Genomic DNA, 12,910 nt, shown 5'->3' with positions numbered 1-12,910 from the left:
GCACGTCATGTTTGATGAAAAGGCAATTTGTGTGACCATTTGAGGAAATGTCCAGAAATGTGATTTGAGGGAGGGAGATGATTTCTTAAACAAGATTTTAACACGTGATGAGACTTGGATCAATCATTTTGAGAGTCAAGAGTCAAAGTGAACTGACAGCGAGTTGAGACATTGTTGGTCCCACAACCTAAAACATTCAAGATTCAGCCATTAGTTGGGAAGCTAATAACAAAAGTGTTTTGGGATTTTTAATGGTTTCATTCATATGAAAAATCTTGAATGTGGAAAAATTCGAAATCAAACTAACACCCCAGCTAAGTCATAGCAAAGTCTTAAAAAATGGTACGTGCCGCTTCCTTGCTTGACGTTCAACATTTAAAAGGATAAGAGCATGGACAATCCCCATAGGTTGGTATCCATGGAGAGGAGGAAATTCCTCCTTAGAAAATGCTCCGCTGGGTGTGGTGAGAAAGAAGGTGCCATTGTTGCAGCAACGCTGGTATGCAAAGTGCCCTGGCAAGTGACGGTACTGCCCCGAGGCTCAGTGGCTGTTTGTCTCATCGAAGTGTCCTGTGTTGTGTATCGTGCATTCGTCTGTATGTCCATGTGTGTGAGATGTGAGTGTCATGTATTCGGCAGCTTCACTCCGAGCCTTCGATCCTGTAAAAAAAAACAAAAAAACCCAAAGTAACCTATGATACAATCGAGTGAGAGAAGCACTGCGCAAACTTCAGCCAAGTGTGTTATCTTTACTGCATGCTTATGCTCACCCTCAAACAAAAAATGGGACCATTATTACTTGAGCTGACATTGTCCCTTGTACAGTCCAAACTTGTCACTTTGTGATTGTCACTGAAAGAACATCTCGGTGGCATCAAGTTAATATCAAAGCGTGTGTAATGAAATGGTTTTGTACCCATCCTAAAGATGTAAATGCTGGTGATGTCACAGCACCAGCACATCTCTGAGCCAAGAGTGTTCATGTATCATGGAAATACCTTGAGAAATTGATGACGTTTCATCAGTCATATTTTGGGATTTTCTTGAATACAAAGTCAAGTCTAGTGGAAGAGGTAGAACACAGAACACATCAGGACTCAACAGTACAAGACACAACAGCAGACCCAAGGGACAAAATAGATAAAGATGGACAAATGAGGGATGCGGGTAAGAATGAGGGTTGGGGTGGAGACAAGGGGTGGACAAAATGGATGTCGAAGCAAACTTTCAGGAAGGAAAAACTGGAAATTTGGAAGGAGATGGGCTTGTAGGTTGGGGTGGGGGTGTAAATGGGGGTAGAAAATATGGTTTTGGATGGGGAATGCTGTCTTGAGGACGTGGAGGGATGAATGAGATTTAAGAGAATGTGGAAGTTGATTCCACAGGCAGAAAAAAAGATGAAAGAATCAATGGAGGGGAGTAGTGATCTTGGATTTTGGGAGTATCACCATAAGGGGGTTGCTGGTGGACCACATGTGTCCTGTAGAATCCTGGGGGAGGGGAGGGGGGACAAAGCATGGAAAGAGCAGAGGGTACAAGACCAGAAAGGAGGTGGTAGAAGACTAAAACACCACTGACTGTCTGTGAGGGCAAAGTGATAGGTCCATAGACTCAGCTTCATCGTCGGAGATTCCAATGATCTTGAAGGCCTTTGTTTATCCGGCATTAAGCGAAGCAAGATGTGAGGTGAGTCCGCCAGCACAGAGGGTAGAGCAGGACTCCATCAACCTGTTGTTGAAGGCCTTGTTGGTGGAAAATTTCCACAACCAATTTCTCCAATATAAAGTCCACGTCAGCCGTAAACTACCCTCATATTTGGTCTTTCTGACCACAGGATGTTATTGACAATGTAATTTGTGTAAAACGCCTGGATGCACATAATTACAGCTGAGTTTTATTCCAGCATTATGAATTGCTGACATTATTGGAAAGTCTCTCCAACTTAAACTGTCTGTTTGGAACTCGCATCTCAGCCATCTACATTTTGTAACATGTGTGCTTCCGTCAAGGAATGGATGTTGCTGTACAACATTTTTTGTTTTCTTGTTTTCATGTTCTCATCTTAGCAAAGGCCTCATGGTGCTAAGATGCTGCATCACAATTCCTTATATGGTGTTGGTTTGTCCACTGTTTGTCTTGTAAATCGCGTTAAAAAATACACTAATGTTGCCTGATGTCCTTGTCCTGCATGTGTTTTCCAACCAAGATCTCACATGAAAAACATTGAAAATTTGAGAGAGCAAGTTGAAATGACGGGCCAAAATGTCCTCCTTCTGTGTCTTAAGTTTCCTTGTATGTTCTTGTAAGTTTGTTCAACTCGCTATATCTCAATGAGAACATTTAATATATTATTGCAATGGATAGCAGAGCAAAACTACCATTGTTCGTTAAATCATGGCAAACATCCTATTGCTTCTTCCTGGAATCCAAACAAGCATCTAGTGACCCATCACCTGATCTGATGTGCAAAGGCAATGTCAGAACAACACAAATAAAAATTAGAACAACACTTAAATACAAGTTTCTTCACAAGGAATTTCAATGCAGGAGGAGCCCATTGGGCCCATCAAAACCTGTGCTATTATTGCCAACCTATGGTTGTTCGTCCTTGCTCTCTCCTTTTTAAATGCTGAGTGACAGGTTGAGGGTTCGGGGAAGATGCACGGGGTGGACAAGATGGATACAAAAGGAAAAACTGGAAATTTGGAAAGAGAGATGGGCTTGGGGGGAGGGGAGGGAGGGGAGGATTTAATGGTTTCAGAAAAGATCATGGTTTTGGAGACAAGGAAATACAAGGAAATCGAACACAGGTGAAGGCCATTCAGACCATCATGCCTGCACGAACACCATCCTAATTTATCTACAAAAGATTCAAGGAAGAAAATGCATAATTAAAAAAAAAATCATTCGTTCATTATTTTAAAAAAAGTTTTTGTAGCTTCATTTTTTTCTTCTCTTTCATCTTCCCCTCAGGGGAGGGGGCATGGGCTTGGTTAAAAACACATCAACCACACAACACCCCTTAACAAGACCCTCACCAACAGCACTCCGAACACATGTACACAATCACCCATCAATGCTCAAACTACCAAAAAGTCCTGTCAACATCCCCATACCCCTCTATCTCCATAACTTTGTGGTACCTATCTAATTCTAATTTAAACTTATCGACTTTTTCTGCTGCCACTACATTTCCAGGGAGACCATTCCATGCATTAACTACTCTGAGTGAACGTCCCCTGCCTTAACTACCGTCTTAACTCTCCTCTTCTTCACTCTCAGGCTGTGGTCCCTGGTCCTTTCACTGTCTACTCTGTTGAATAATTCATCTTCACTTATTTTATCTGTACCTTTCATTATCTTAAACATCTCCATCATATCTCCTCGTAATCACCTCCTTTCTAGTGAATATAACCCTGTCTTTCAGCCGCTCCTCATAGCTGAGTCTGGCTAGGCCTGGAATCAATCTAGTATCCCTGCGCTGAGCCCTCTCTGTGGCATCTATGTCCTTCCTGAACTGTGGTGACCAGAACTGCACACAATATTCTCGATGTGGCCCTCACTAAATTCCTGTACAATGTTAACACCACCTCTTTTGATTTATAAATGATCCCCCTCCGAATACAGCCTAAAACCCGATTTGCTTTACCCATAGCTGCTTGGCATTGTGCTGCCTGCTTACCTCCCGTATCTATTACCACTCCCAGATCCTTCTCCTGTGTGACACGCTCGAAAATTACCCCTTGCATCCTGTAATCTCTATTTTCATTGTTCTTTCCCATACCCAACACCTTACACTTACTCAGGTTAAACTCCATCTGCCAATCTTTTGCCCAATCTATACAAGTATCAATACTTTCCTGAATCTGATCACCACCCCCTCTGCTATCCACCTTACATCCAAGCTTTGTGTCATCTGCAAATTTAGAAAGCTTACTCTTTACCTCATTATCCAAATCGTTGATGTAAATAATGAATAGTAATGATCCGAGTACTGATCCCTGAGGTACTGATCCCTACTTGCATCCTCCCAGCAAGACATCCTCCCACTCACAGCCACTCTTTGCTTTATATCACTAAGCCAGTTTGCAATCCAATTAACGACCTGACCAGCCACTCCCCAAGCCCTCACCTTTGACTAACAACCTCCGATGTGGTACCTCATCGAATGCCTTCTTAAAGTCAAGATATACTTTGTCCATTGCCTTTCCCTCATCCACCCAAATCAGACACTGCTTCATAGAACTCGAAAAGATTTGTTAAACAGGAACTACCTTTGGTAAATCCATACTGACTACCTTTAATTAGTTTGTATTTATTTAAATTGTTCCTCATCTGGTCCTTAATTAATGTTTCCAACACCTTCCCCACAACTGAAGTCAAACTAACAGGTCTATAGTTTCACAGTTCTTCTCTGGATCCTTTATTAAATAATGTTGTTACATTTGCTACTTTCCAATCCTCCAATACCTGTCCTGACTCCAGGGAACTATTGAAAATATCCGTTCACATCTCGCTTACCTGCTCAGCCACCTCCATCAACACTCTCGGGTGAATATTATCTGGACCTGGAGCCTTATCTACTCTTCGATTACCTCGTTGTTCCTTTATTTCCTCCACTCCAACTTGGATCTTCTGTAAAAGCCCTTTAGTCCAGGAGCGGCAAGGGTGAACCTGGGTTTGTCGGATAAAGTTTTTTTCTCTCTTGTTTCTGGTAGCCTGGGGGTTGCTTATCAAGAATCAGGAGGGTGCCAGTTGATATCCTTTGGGCAAATTTTGATATTAACCCCTTCATGTCCGACACGCCCAAACCGTGGAAACTTGGAAATTTCCTATCGTTCCATGGTATTAATTCACATATAATGCAGCAAATTTGTCAAATCTGATATTTATTCACACAATGCTTAATGCTGGATGATATATGGATCACAATAGAAAATAAATTAACCCTTTCCTGGTCATTGATACGAAGCAATTTTTCACAATTATATTAGCATAACTTCGAAGACCTGAAGTAAAGAGGAAAAAATAATGTAAAATAACTAAGAAAGACAATAAGATGAAGTTTCAACCTACTTTTGTCAAGGCCCAGAAATCTAGCATCTGTATGCATTGTGTATTTCAAAATGTCTTACTTTAAAAGCCCCAGAAGTGAGCACATGACCAAAACATGGTTACAAACACTTACTGGCAGATTGCTGGCATGTAGAGAACTGACTTTCCAAGTTTAATGACACCTCAGTGGCTAGTTCAGGTTACTGTGGTCCTCGAGCATCCTACTCTGAAACATGCACAAAACATGGTGCAAGGTAAGCCTTTATCCCGACAACTGCGTCGCTTGGAGCTACAAGGGGGTTCGCTTTTACAGCCGCATCTGATCATTTCCAATATGAAATCAGGGGTAGGTTTAGTGGTGTCCGGTAGAGCAGTTGGGCAAAGTGATTTGTTAGTTATGTCCCTCTTCCATCCAAAGTCTTCTGGGTTCAGTGGTGGAGAGTTAGAACTAGGATTTCGCCATAGAATTGTCTGCAAATGGGCCCTCTTCACATTTTCAATGAATGCTTCTCTTGTTGGTGGAAGAGCAGCCAAGTTAGGGGAAGACGAATGACCCTTCCCATTCTTTTTACCCCATACAAGCAGCCTTGTGTTGGACATGTCTGTGCTGTCCATCATGCCATAGCAAGCTGAAACGAAGCGAGTGGCTTGATCAATGACTTGTTGAATTGGAGCATAAACATTTCCTATGGCTGATAAGTCATGTCTATCACCTTTCAGGATCTTGACTACTTTGCCCTTTCCAATACCTCGGTAACACGCCACTGTGCCACATCCTGATATAGCATGGGCAACTAACAGGTTCTTCACAACTTTCTGGTGCCTTGCCAATGTAGATTTGATGTCAACAATTGCCCTTTTCTTCCTTGGAGATTCCATAGTCATTGGCACTTGCATCCCCGCCATTTGGTGGTGATGTAGTAGCAATACAAAGATGTCTGTATCATCCGAAATCACAGAGATCTGGCAGGCCAGTCCGACACAATGCAGGACTTGTTGAATAATTATGATATCGCCCTCTTCATGATGGGTCTCCAGATCAAACCGGCTCCTCTTTTCTTCCATGCTGACTTCACTAGGGCAAGGGCCCTCTCCTGTCACAACCAACTTGTGCCTTTGTGTACTCTCCTGATGGAAAAGCCTGTCTTGGATAAGTTCGTCACATATGAGCTGGATGAGTTGTTTCTTGTTTTCAACAGAAGACAAGATGACCTTTTGAGCTGGCAGTTTTGTAGTCCGATGGAGTTGATGTTTTCTACTGACCCCTGTCTCCCTGCCATCTCACGTGGTAGACTTAATACTGTATTCATGGTACCTATCAAAGATGAGGTAGACATCACTGTTGGTCAGGTAGGAAGTTAAACGACTCAACATTTACAATGAAATCAGCTACTGTACCATCTGCTGTCCAATGTATGGTCCATAAAAGGGCTGAACCATCTATGATAGTGACATCTGCATCACCAGTATTCCTCCGAGAAACTTCAACTTGCAGCAACTTCTTCAGTTTGGACTTGGCTTTAGCAATCCGCATCCCATCCTTCGTGAACATGGCAGTTGGTACAGGTGCAAGTTCATAGGCAAACACCTCCTTCACATCAACATCTCTGTCACTGGCTAATAATGCAATGACCCTTGAGTAGATGGCATTCAGGTCATAAACCTTGGTGTCACCAATGTTCACAGATTTGCTGGCTACTGACATCGTTTCTACCGTCTTAGAGATGGTACTGTAAAATCCCTCAGGCCATGTGTTCTCAAAGTCTTTTAACATTGCCTCTCCAATCATGACGGCATTTTCAACATTTACAGATGCTGGTGCTAGCTTTCCACTGACGATGTTGACAAGACTCCCTTCAGGATGTTCCTTTGGATCCATAGGATCAGTGCAAGTCTCAAGTTTCTGGCGGAGACCAGCCCTGTCCGTGGCATCAGCCAGTATTCTAGCCTTAGACTCCTCCTTGTGATGCCGTTGCAGTCTGGTAGCATCAGTTTCCTCTTCTTCTAATTCCATCATGTCCGACTCAATCTTGCAGCAGATATGGCAGCTCAGTGCCCACACTTTCAGAGCATTCGACTTCAGGGTTATCCCAATGATTCCACCAGCACTATGACCGTATCTCATGAACATGGACTCGATAAACTGGTCGCTCCAGATGCCATTCCATATCCCACGAATTCCATATCCCACGAATATGTCTCGTCACATGCTGTCCCTTGAGGAATAGACTTTGGACTTGGTCAGGCAGCTTCTCCATTGACCTCAGATAGTACAAACCATATCTGGCATAGTTCACGTGCCTAGCCGCAAAGTAATAGGGCAACATTTTTCTAAATGTTGCCAAGTGAAGTAACCAGTCACCCTCTCGTTCAGCCCTAATATAGGACATCATCAACAAAACAGGCTTCACCAGTACCTCTACCCACAGTTTTACCGTCCTGCTCTCTCTTGCAGTCTGATCAAAGACCTTCATCAGGTCATCCACTTTCTCAAATTGATGATCTGCGAACAAGCTGTGGAGCACCTCCTTGGACAGCATCCGCAGGGCACGTACATTCTGTGGGAACTTTTTGGCACTAAGCATCTTTGGAACCCCGCCAAATACTTCTGAAAGGACATCTGACAGCCCACTATTGGCCATTAGGGAGCCAATAGCCCCAACAAAACTCATCAACGCATGCATGCCTCCTAGACGCAAGAACATATGCTTGAATCTTTCTGGTTGATTCCAGGACACCTGGACAGTGACTCGATAGAGCTGTTGGTCACATGTCAAGATGCTAAACTTCTGGCCAGTTTTGAATGTCAGATCTTGGACTCTTTCCATTGCTGTCAACATTGTATCAGGATCAGAAGGCTTCATATCGATCAGCAGTAGGTAGAAGGCTTTTGTCTTGGGTTGTGGAAGATGACCCTGTTCTCTGCTTTATTTAGTGTTGTACCCATGGAATTCTGGGCAGCTGTCCTGTGTAAGGATATCTTGTAGGAAGCTATGATCAATCTCTGAAGCTCTCCTAACTGCAATCACTTGTTGTGCAAGTGACTTCAGGGTTGGGATGGCCTTGATAGCATCATGTTTTGGCATGGGTGGCTGTTTTGGTCCTCGGTACCGGTGGATGTCGACGTCATATGGAACCTCCTTGGAATCTTTGGGGATCCTTTTGATTGTTTGAGTGGCCTTTCCCTCTGGTGGTGTGTTTGAGTACTGCGCTAGGAGGACTGCAAGTGAGTGGGTGGACTGCCTACCGTTTTGAGAGGATATGTTGGCGTCGAAGTTGTCGCAGTACCCTGAACTAGGCCATCCACAGCATTTGATATTCCAGCCATCTGCATAGCTGCCACCGCTGCTTCAGCAGCTGATTTTTTGAAACGTCTGTACTCAGTATATGAGCAACAGACCCCATATGAATAGAAATTATTGATAAGCTTGTTTGACTCCAACATCTTTCCAACTCGGCCGACTGGTCGCTTGGGATTTAACAACACTTGTTACAATTGAACCAATGAGCAACGCTGGAAGTGTACAATCAAGTTTTGGAGAAACCTTTCCTAATAATTTGAGGAGAAAATCACTAACTGTCTCTTTGATAAGGTCCTTATCAATGTCAATGCTGTAGTTGTCTTTGTCAATGTCAATGTTTTTTTTTATCTCTTGAAGGATGCTCTTACTGGCTTTTCCAATCAAAGTTTCCGTGTCGTCTTCTTCAGTGTTCACAAGTCTAAGAACCTGTGAGGCACAGCTACGAAATGCAATAATATTCGCAATGCCTGGCGAAGAAAGAACCATGAGATGATTGCCAAATAACTCTTAAAGTTTAGACACCAGTGTCTGACGACACAGTTGGACTCCACTGAACTGGGAATAAGAGTCAAACAGTTCTACCGAATTCCACATTTGTGATCTGTCACTTTTTAGAATTTCAACAACTGACAGAAAATGACAATCTTCATCACTACCTTTTGACTCCTGGCTACTGGCAGCACCTTCCCCAGGAAGTGACCTAAATGACACAAATCTTTGCCGACAGTCCAGATGGTATCTAGCATCTGCTGCATGGAGATCACTCAGTGCCCCCTCAACACGCTGCTGGACAATTTTCACTACATCATCATTTCGCTTGATACAAGTTTCTATGAGGGACTGCTTCTTGTCTATCTCACGAAAGAGGTATGATTCCCTCCATCTCGAAGGGTGTTTCTTGTCTTTCTCAATAATACAAGCTTCCCCACAGAAAAGACAGTGTTTCTTAAAGCTGAAGGTTTCATCAGAGTATCCTGATAACGAATTCCTCATGACTTTCTGGGAGATAGGATCAATCTCTTCATCACATTGACATTTGTGACGCTGGGTTTGACTTTTAGACGTGTAGGAGGAGACACAACTTTTGTGGCATTTCATGGTGAATTCCTTCTTTTTCTCCAACGCATCTTCGAGCTCAAAGTGCTTTTCATCCCCATATATCTTGCTACATTGGATGATGTTGGCTATTCGGATGGCCATAGCACATGTAAGCTTCTCTTTCTTGTCTTGACAGTTGAACTTCCATTTTAAGTAGCATTCATCAGTATCGGATTCCATGACTGCCAAGGCTGAAAACGAAATGCAAGACTGTCAAGCTCTCATCTACGGCATTTTTCTAACTTATTGCATCAGTACTAACATTGAATTTAGAAATGGAGTGCTTGCCTAATCTAATTAAAACCATTAAAACTGGCCTTAAACTGTATCGATGTTTTAACATACATCATTCGAGTGATGCTTTAGTATTTTTACTTACATTAGGTGCCTTCAAAACAGTTTAAATTCGTGGTCTGATGTCTTGGCTGAGCAACAAGACTTAAAACAAATGCATGGTAAACACATGGATTAAAACAGGAAGTAAAACAATTCTGCAATGCCATCTGATGTACTTTTCAGTAACTAGACTAATTTCTAAGACATGAGTGGCAAAAGAAAGTGGAAAGCCATCATTCTTTTATGGCCAACACCCATCCCACATGCTACAAAATTGAGCGAAATAGGGTTAATCTCCCAAATTGTGCCCCTAAAATGATTTTAACATTCTCTACAACATGAATTATTGCAGATGTAAGTATATTTGAGCTTTTGTTCAGCAAACTTTCTTGAGAAACAGTGGAAACTTGAGTCTTTGAGAAATTGGCTGTATTGGATAGAAAAGGGTTAATGTCAAGAGTTCCCCAAGGGATATCATCTGGCAAGATAATAAGCTGATTCATGATTCATGATAAGCAAGCCCTAGACTACCAGAAACAAGAGAGAAAAAAACTTTATCTGACAAAACCAGGTTCACTAAAATTTGGGGGTTGGCTCCCAGACTACTTCCTCACCTCCTCGAGAGATACTCTCAGCTGTTGGAAATTCTCCTGACTGTTCCTGTGTAAAAGTTGAAGAAAAATACCTGTTTAATAAGCCTGCCATCTCGCTTACATCACTAACCACTCTCCCGGTGCTATTCCTCAATGGGTCCACGCTGGTCCTAACCTGTTCTTTTCCCCTGATATACTTAAAGAAAGCCTTACTATTATGTCTAATATTCTTAGCCATGTCCTTCTCATCCTCTCTTTTGGCTTGCCGAGTTATTTTCTTAACTTTCCTCTGTTTACTCCAACGGTGATTTCAATCGATCTCCAGTCCTGTTATTTTATACCAAATAAATGCCTTCTGATTCTCCTTTATAGCGATCCTCATCTCACTGCTCAACCATCCTGACCTCTTTCAGCTTCAAGATTTACACTTAATGATGGGGAATGATCTGAGATGATGGTGAACAGCTGTCAAACAGCCTTAACCCATCACACCATTTGAGAAACATAAATTGAGAGTTATAAGTGCATCAGGGCCACATGAACGAATACTGGGCATTTCTATAATGAGGATAACATGTCAGATGGCGTCCACTCACAGACAGAATATGGATTTGTATAATATTGTCACATGGATGTCAACCTCTGGATTGGATCTAACCACACTTGAGTTTCCATTACATGCTCAGAGTCTTCTAAACTCTGAAAGATGGCTGAATTATCACTGTTTCTCACAAGCCGGTGCTAAACCATCATTTTGCGTTCAATTCAATCCTTCGGGGATTCAAAATGAAACTGATCTGTGGGGAAAAATGGCAGCAATATGAATGAAGCCATTCCTTAAAAGAGAAATAAAGAATATATTGCACAGGACATGGTATAAGCACAATTTATGAAAAGCAAAACCACAAGATGGCAGGAGAGAGAGAGAGAGAGAGAGAGAGAGAGAGAGAGAGAGAGAGAGAGAGAGAGAGAGAGAGAGAGAGAGAGAGAGAGAGAGAGAGAGAGAGAGAGAGAGAGAGAGAGAGAGAGAGAGAGAGAGAGAGAGAGAGAGAGAGAGAGAGAGAGAGAGAGAGAGAGAGAGAGAGAGAGAGAGAGAGAGAGAGAGAGAGAGAGAGAGAGAGAGAGAGAGAGAGAGAGAGAGAGAGAGAGAGAGAGAGAGAGAGAGAGAGAGAGAGAGAGAGAGAGAGAGAGAGAGAGAGAGAGAGAGAGAGAGAGAGAGAGAGAGAGAGAGAGAGAGAGATATAGATAGATAGATAGATAGATAGATATATATATAGAGATAAAGCCAGCGATCACGGCCGGAGTGGGAGCTTCCTCTCAGGAACAGGTTTTATACCCAACCTCTGCCCCACCATTTTATACCCAACTCCCGAGGCTGACCAATCACGAGGTAAAAGGGTGTTTGCTTCCATAGTTTCCACCAATCACAGACCCCAAGGGGTACTACCTCATGACTCTCTGCCCCGAAACCCTCAAGTGTCTCCGTGCTGCTATGCCCACCAATCCCAGTTCGAGGCCCTCAGGCACCCCTGCCCTGAGACTTCTTTGAGTTTCTGCCATCAAGGACATTCACCTATCCCAGCCTGAGCAATCAAAAAATCCTCACCTCACATGTGTTGATGGACAGCTGAGGAGGAGGAGTTATCTCCCTCTGATTGTGGGCATGGGGGAGGGAGGGGTGTATATGATGTGTTGCCCAAATCATTCCCTAACCCACCTGGTTTGAAGAGGAGAACATGATAAGAGATATCTACAGCTAGTTAGCTCTGCGAACACAATCTCCCATCTCCTTTGTGCGAAACATTTTCCATTAACTCCTTACCTGAAACATGCACTTAATACAGGTAAGAAGTTTTAAAGTTACACAAACATATATGGTGTTCACAACCGAAATCTAACTATTGCCCCTTCTCCACAAATATAACAATATGAACATTTTGGTCGATTTCTTCAAACTATAGTGACACCAATATAAATATATAATTAGTACAGAATGTGGTCAGTATAAAACGCAGGTTGGCTTTAAGACTTGTACGTTTCCACCGGAATATGCAGGCTAGGCTATGGCTAAACTCATTGACTCATTGAAAACATCCACATTGGGTTGGAAATCAAACCAGAGGAGACAGCTCAAAGGTAAGTGCGTTACTTGTGCACTGCATGGCAACTGGCTTCCATAGCCCCGAAAGAAGCAATGAAAATGTGGTGAAGTGTAAGATTTGGTTTTGTCCCATACATGTGTTAATCGATGTAACCAACGTTGGCTCACAGCTCAGCACACGGCCCACAGTCGAAGAGCTGCGTGAAAAGAAGATTCTTCTCCACTTCAGTGATTACGTAGAAGTGGCGGCGGCTCAGGATTATGACCGGCGTTCTGACAAACCCTGGACCCGGCTCACATCAGCCGACAAGGTGCACCCACATGTTTTTTTTTATGGGTTTCTTGAAGAGACGTACCTGGTCTTTTGTATACAGTTTATTGGGCATAAGGGGAGCTTGTTAATGTATCATGGATAGGACAAGACG

The 12,910-nt window shown here is 42.8% G+C and overlaps 1 protein-coding gene across 3 annotated transcripts in view; it reads left to right on the top strand.

The window, feature by feature from the left end:
• The window catches only part of LOC147020315 (phosphatase and actin regulator 1-like), a 124,254-nt gene that overhangs the window by 73,383 nt on the left and 37,961 nt on the right, over positions 1–12,910 (top strand). For 2 of the 3 annotated variants that reach the window (XM_085895610.1, XM_085895609.1), the window contains exon 7: positions 12,656–12,796. The exons of the other annotated variant lie outside the window; for it this stretch is intronic. In XM_085895610.1, coding sequence (XP_085751736.1) covers positions 12,656–12,796 — 141 coding nt within the window. The remainder of the gene's footprint in view (positions 1–12,655; positions 12,797–12,910) is intronic. 3 annotated transcript variants of the gene reach the window in all.

This window comes from Eptatretus burgeri, chromosome 9 (assembly GCF_056783735.1).
Source record: "Eptatretus burgeri isolate ZD-2024b chromosome 9, Ebu_testis_v1, whole genome shotgun sequence".
NCBI lineage: Eukaryota > Metazoa > Chordata > Myxini > Myxiniformes > Myxinidae > Eptatretus > Eptatretus burgeri.
This window is presented reverse-complemented; position numbering and strand designations above follow the sequence as displayed.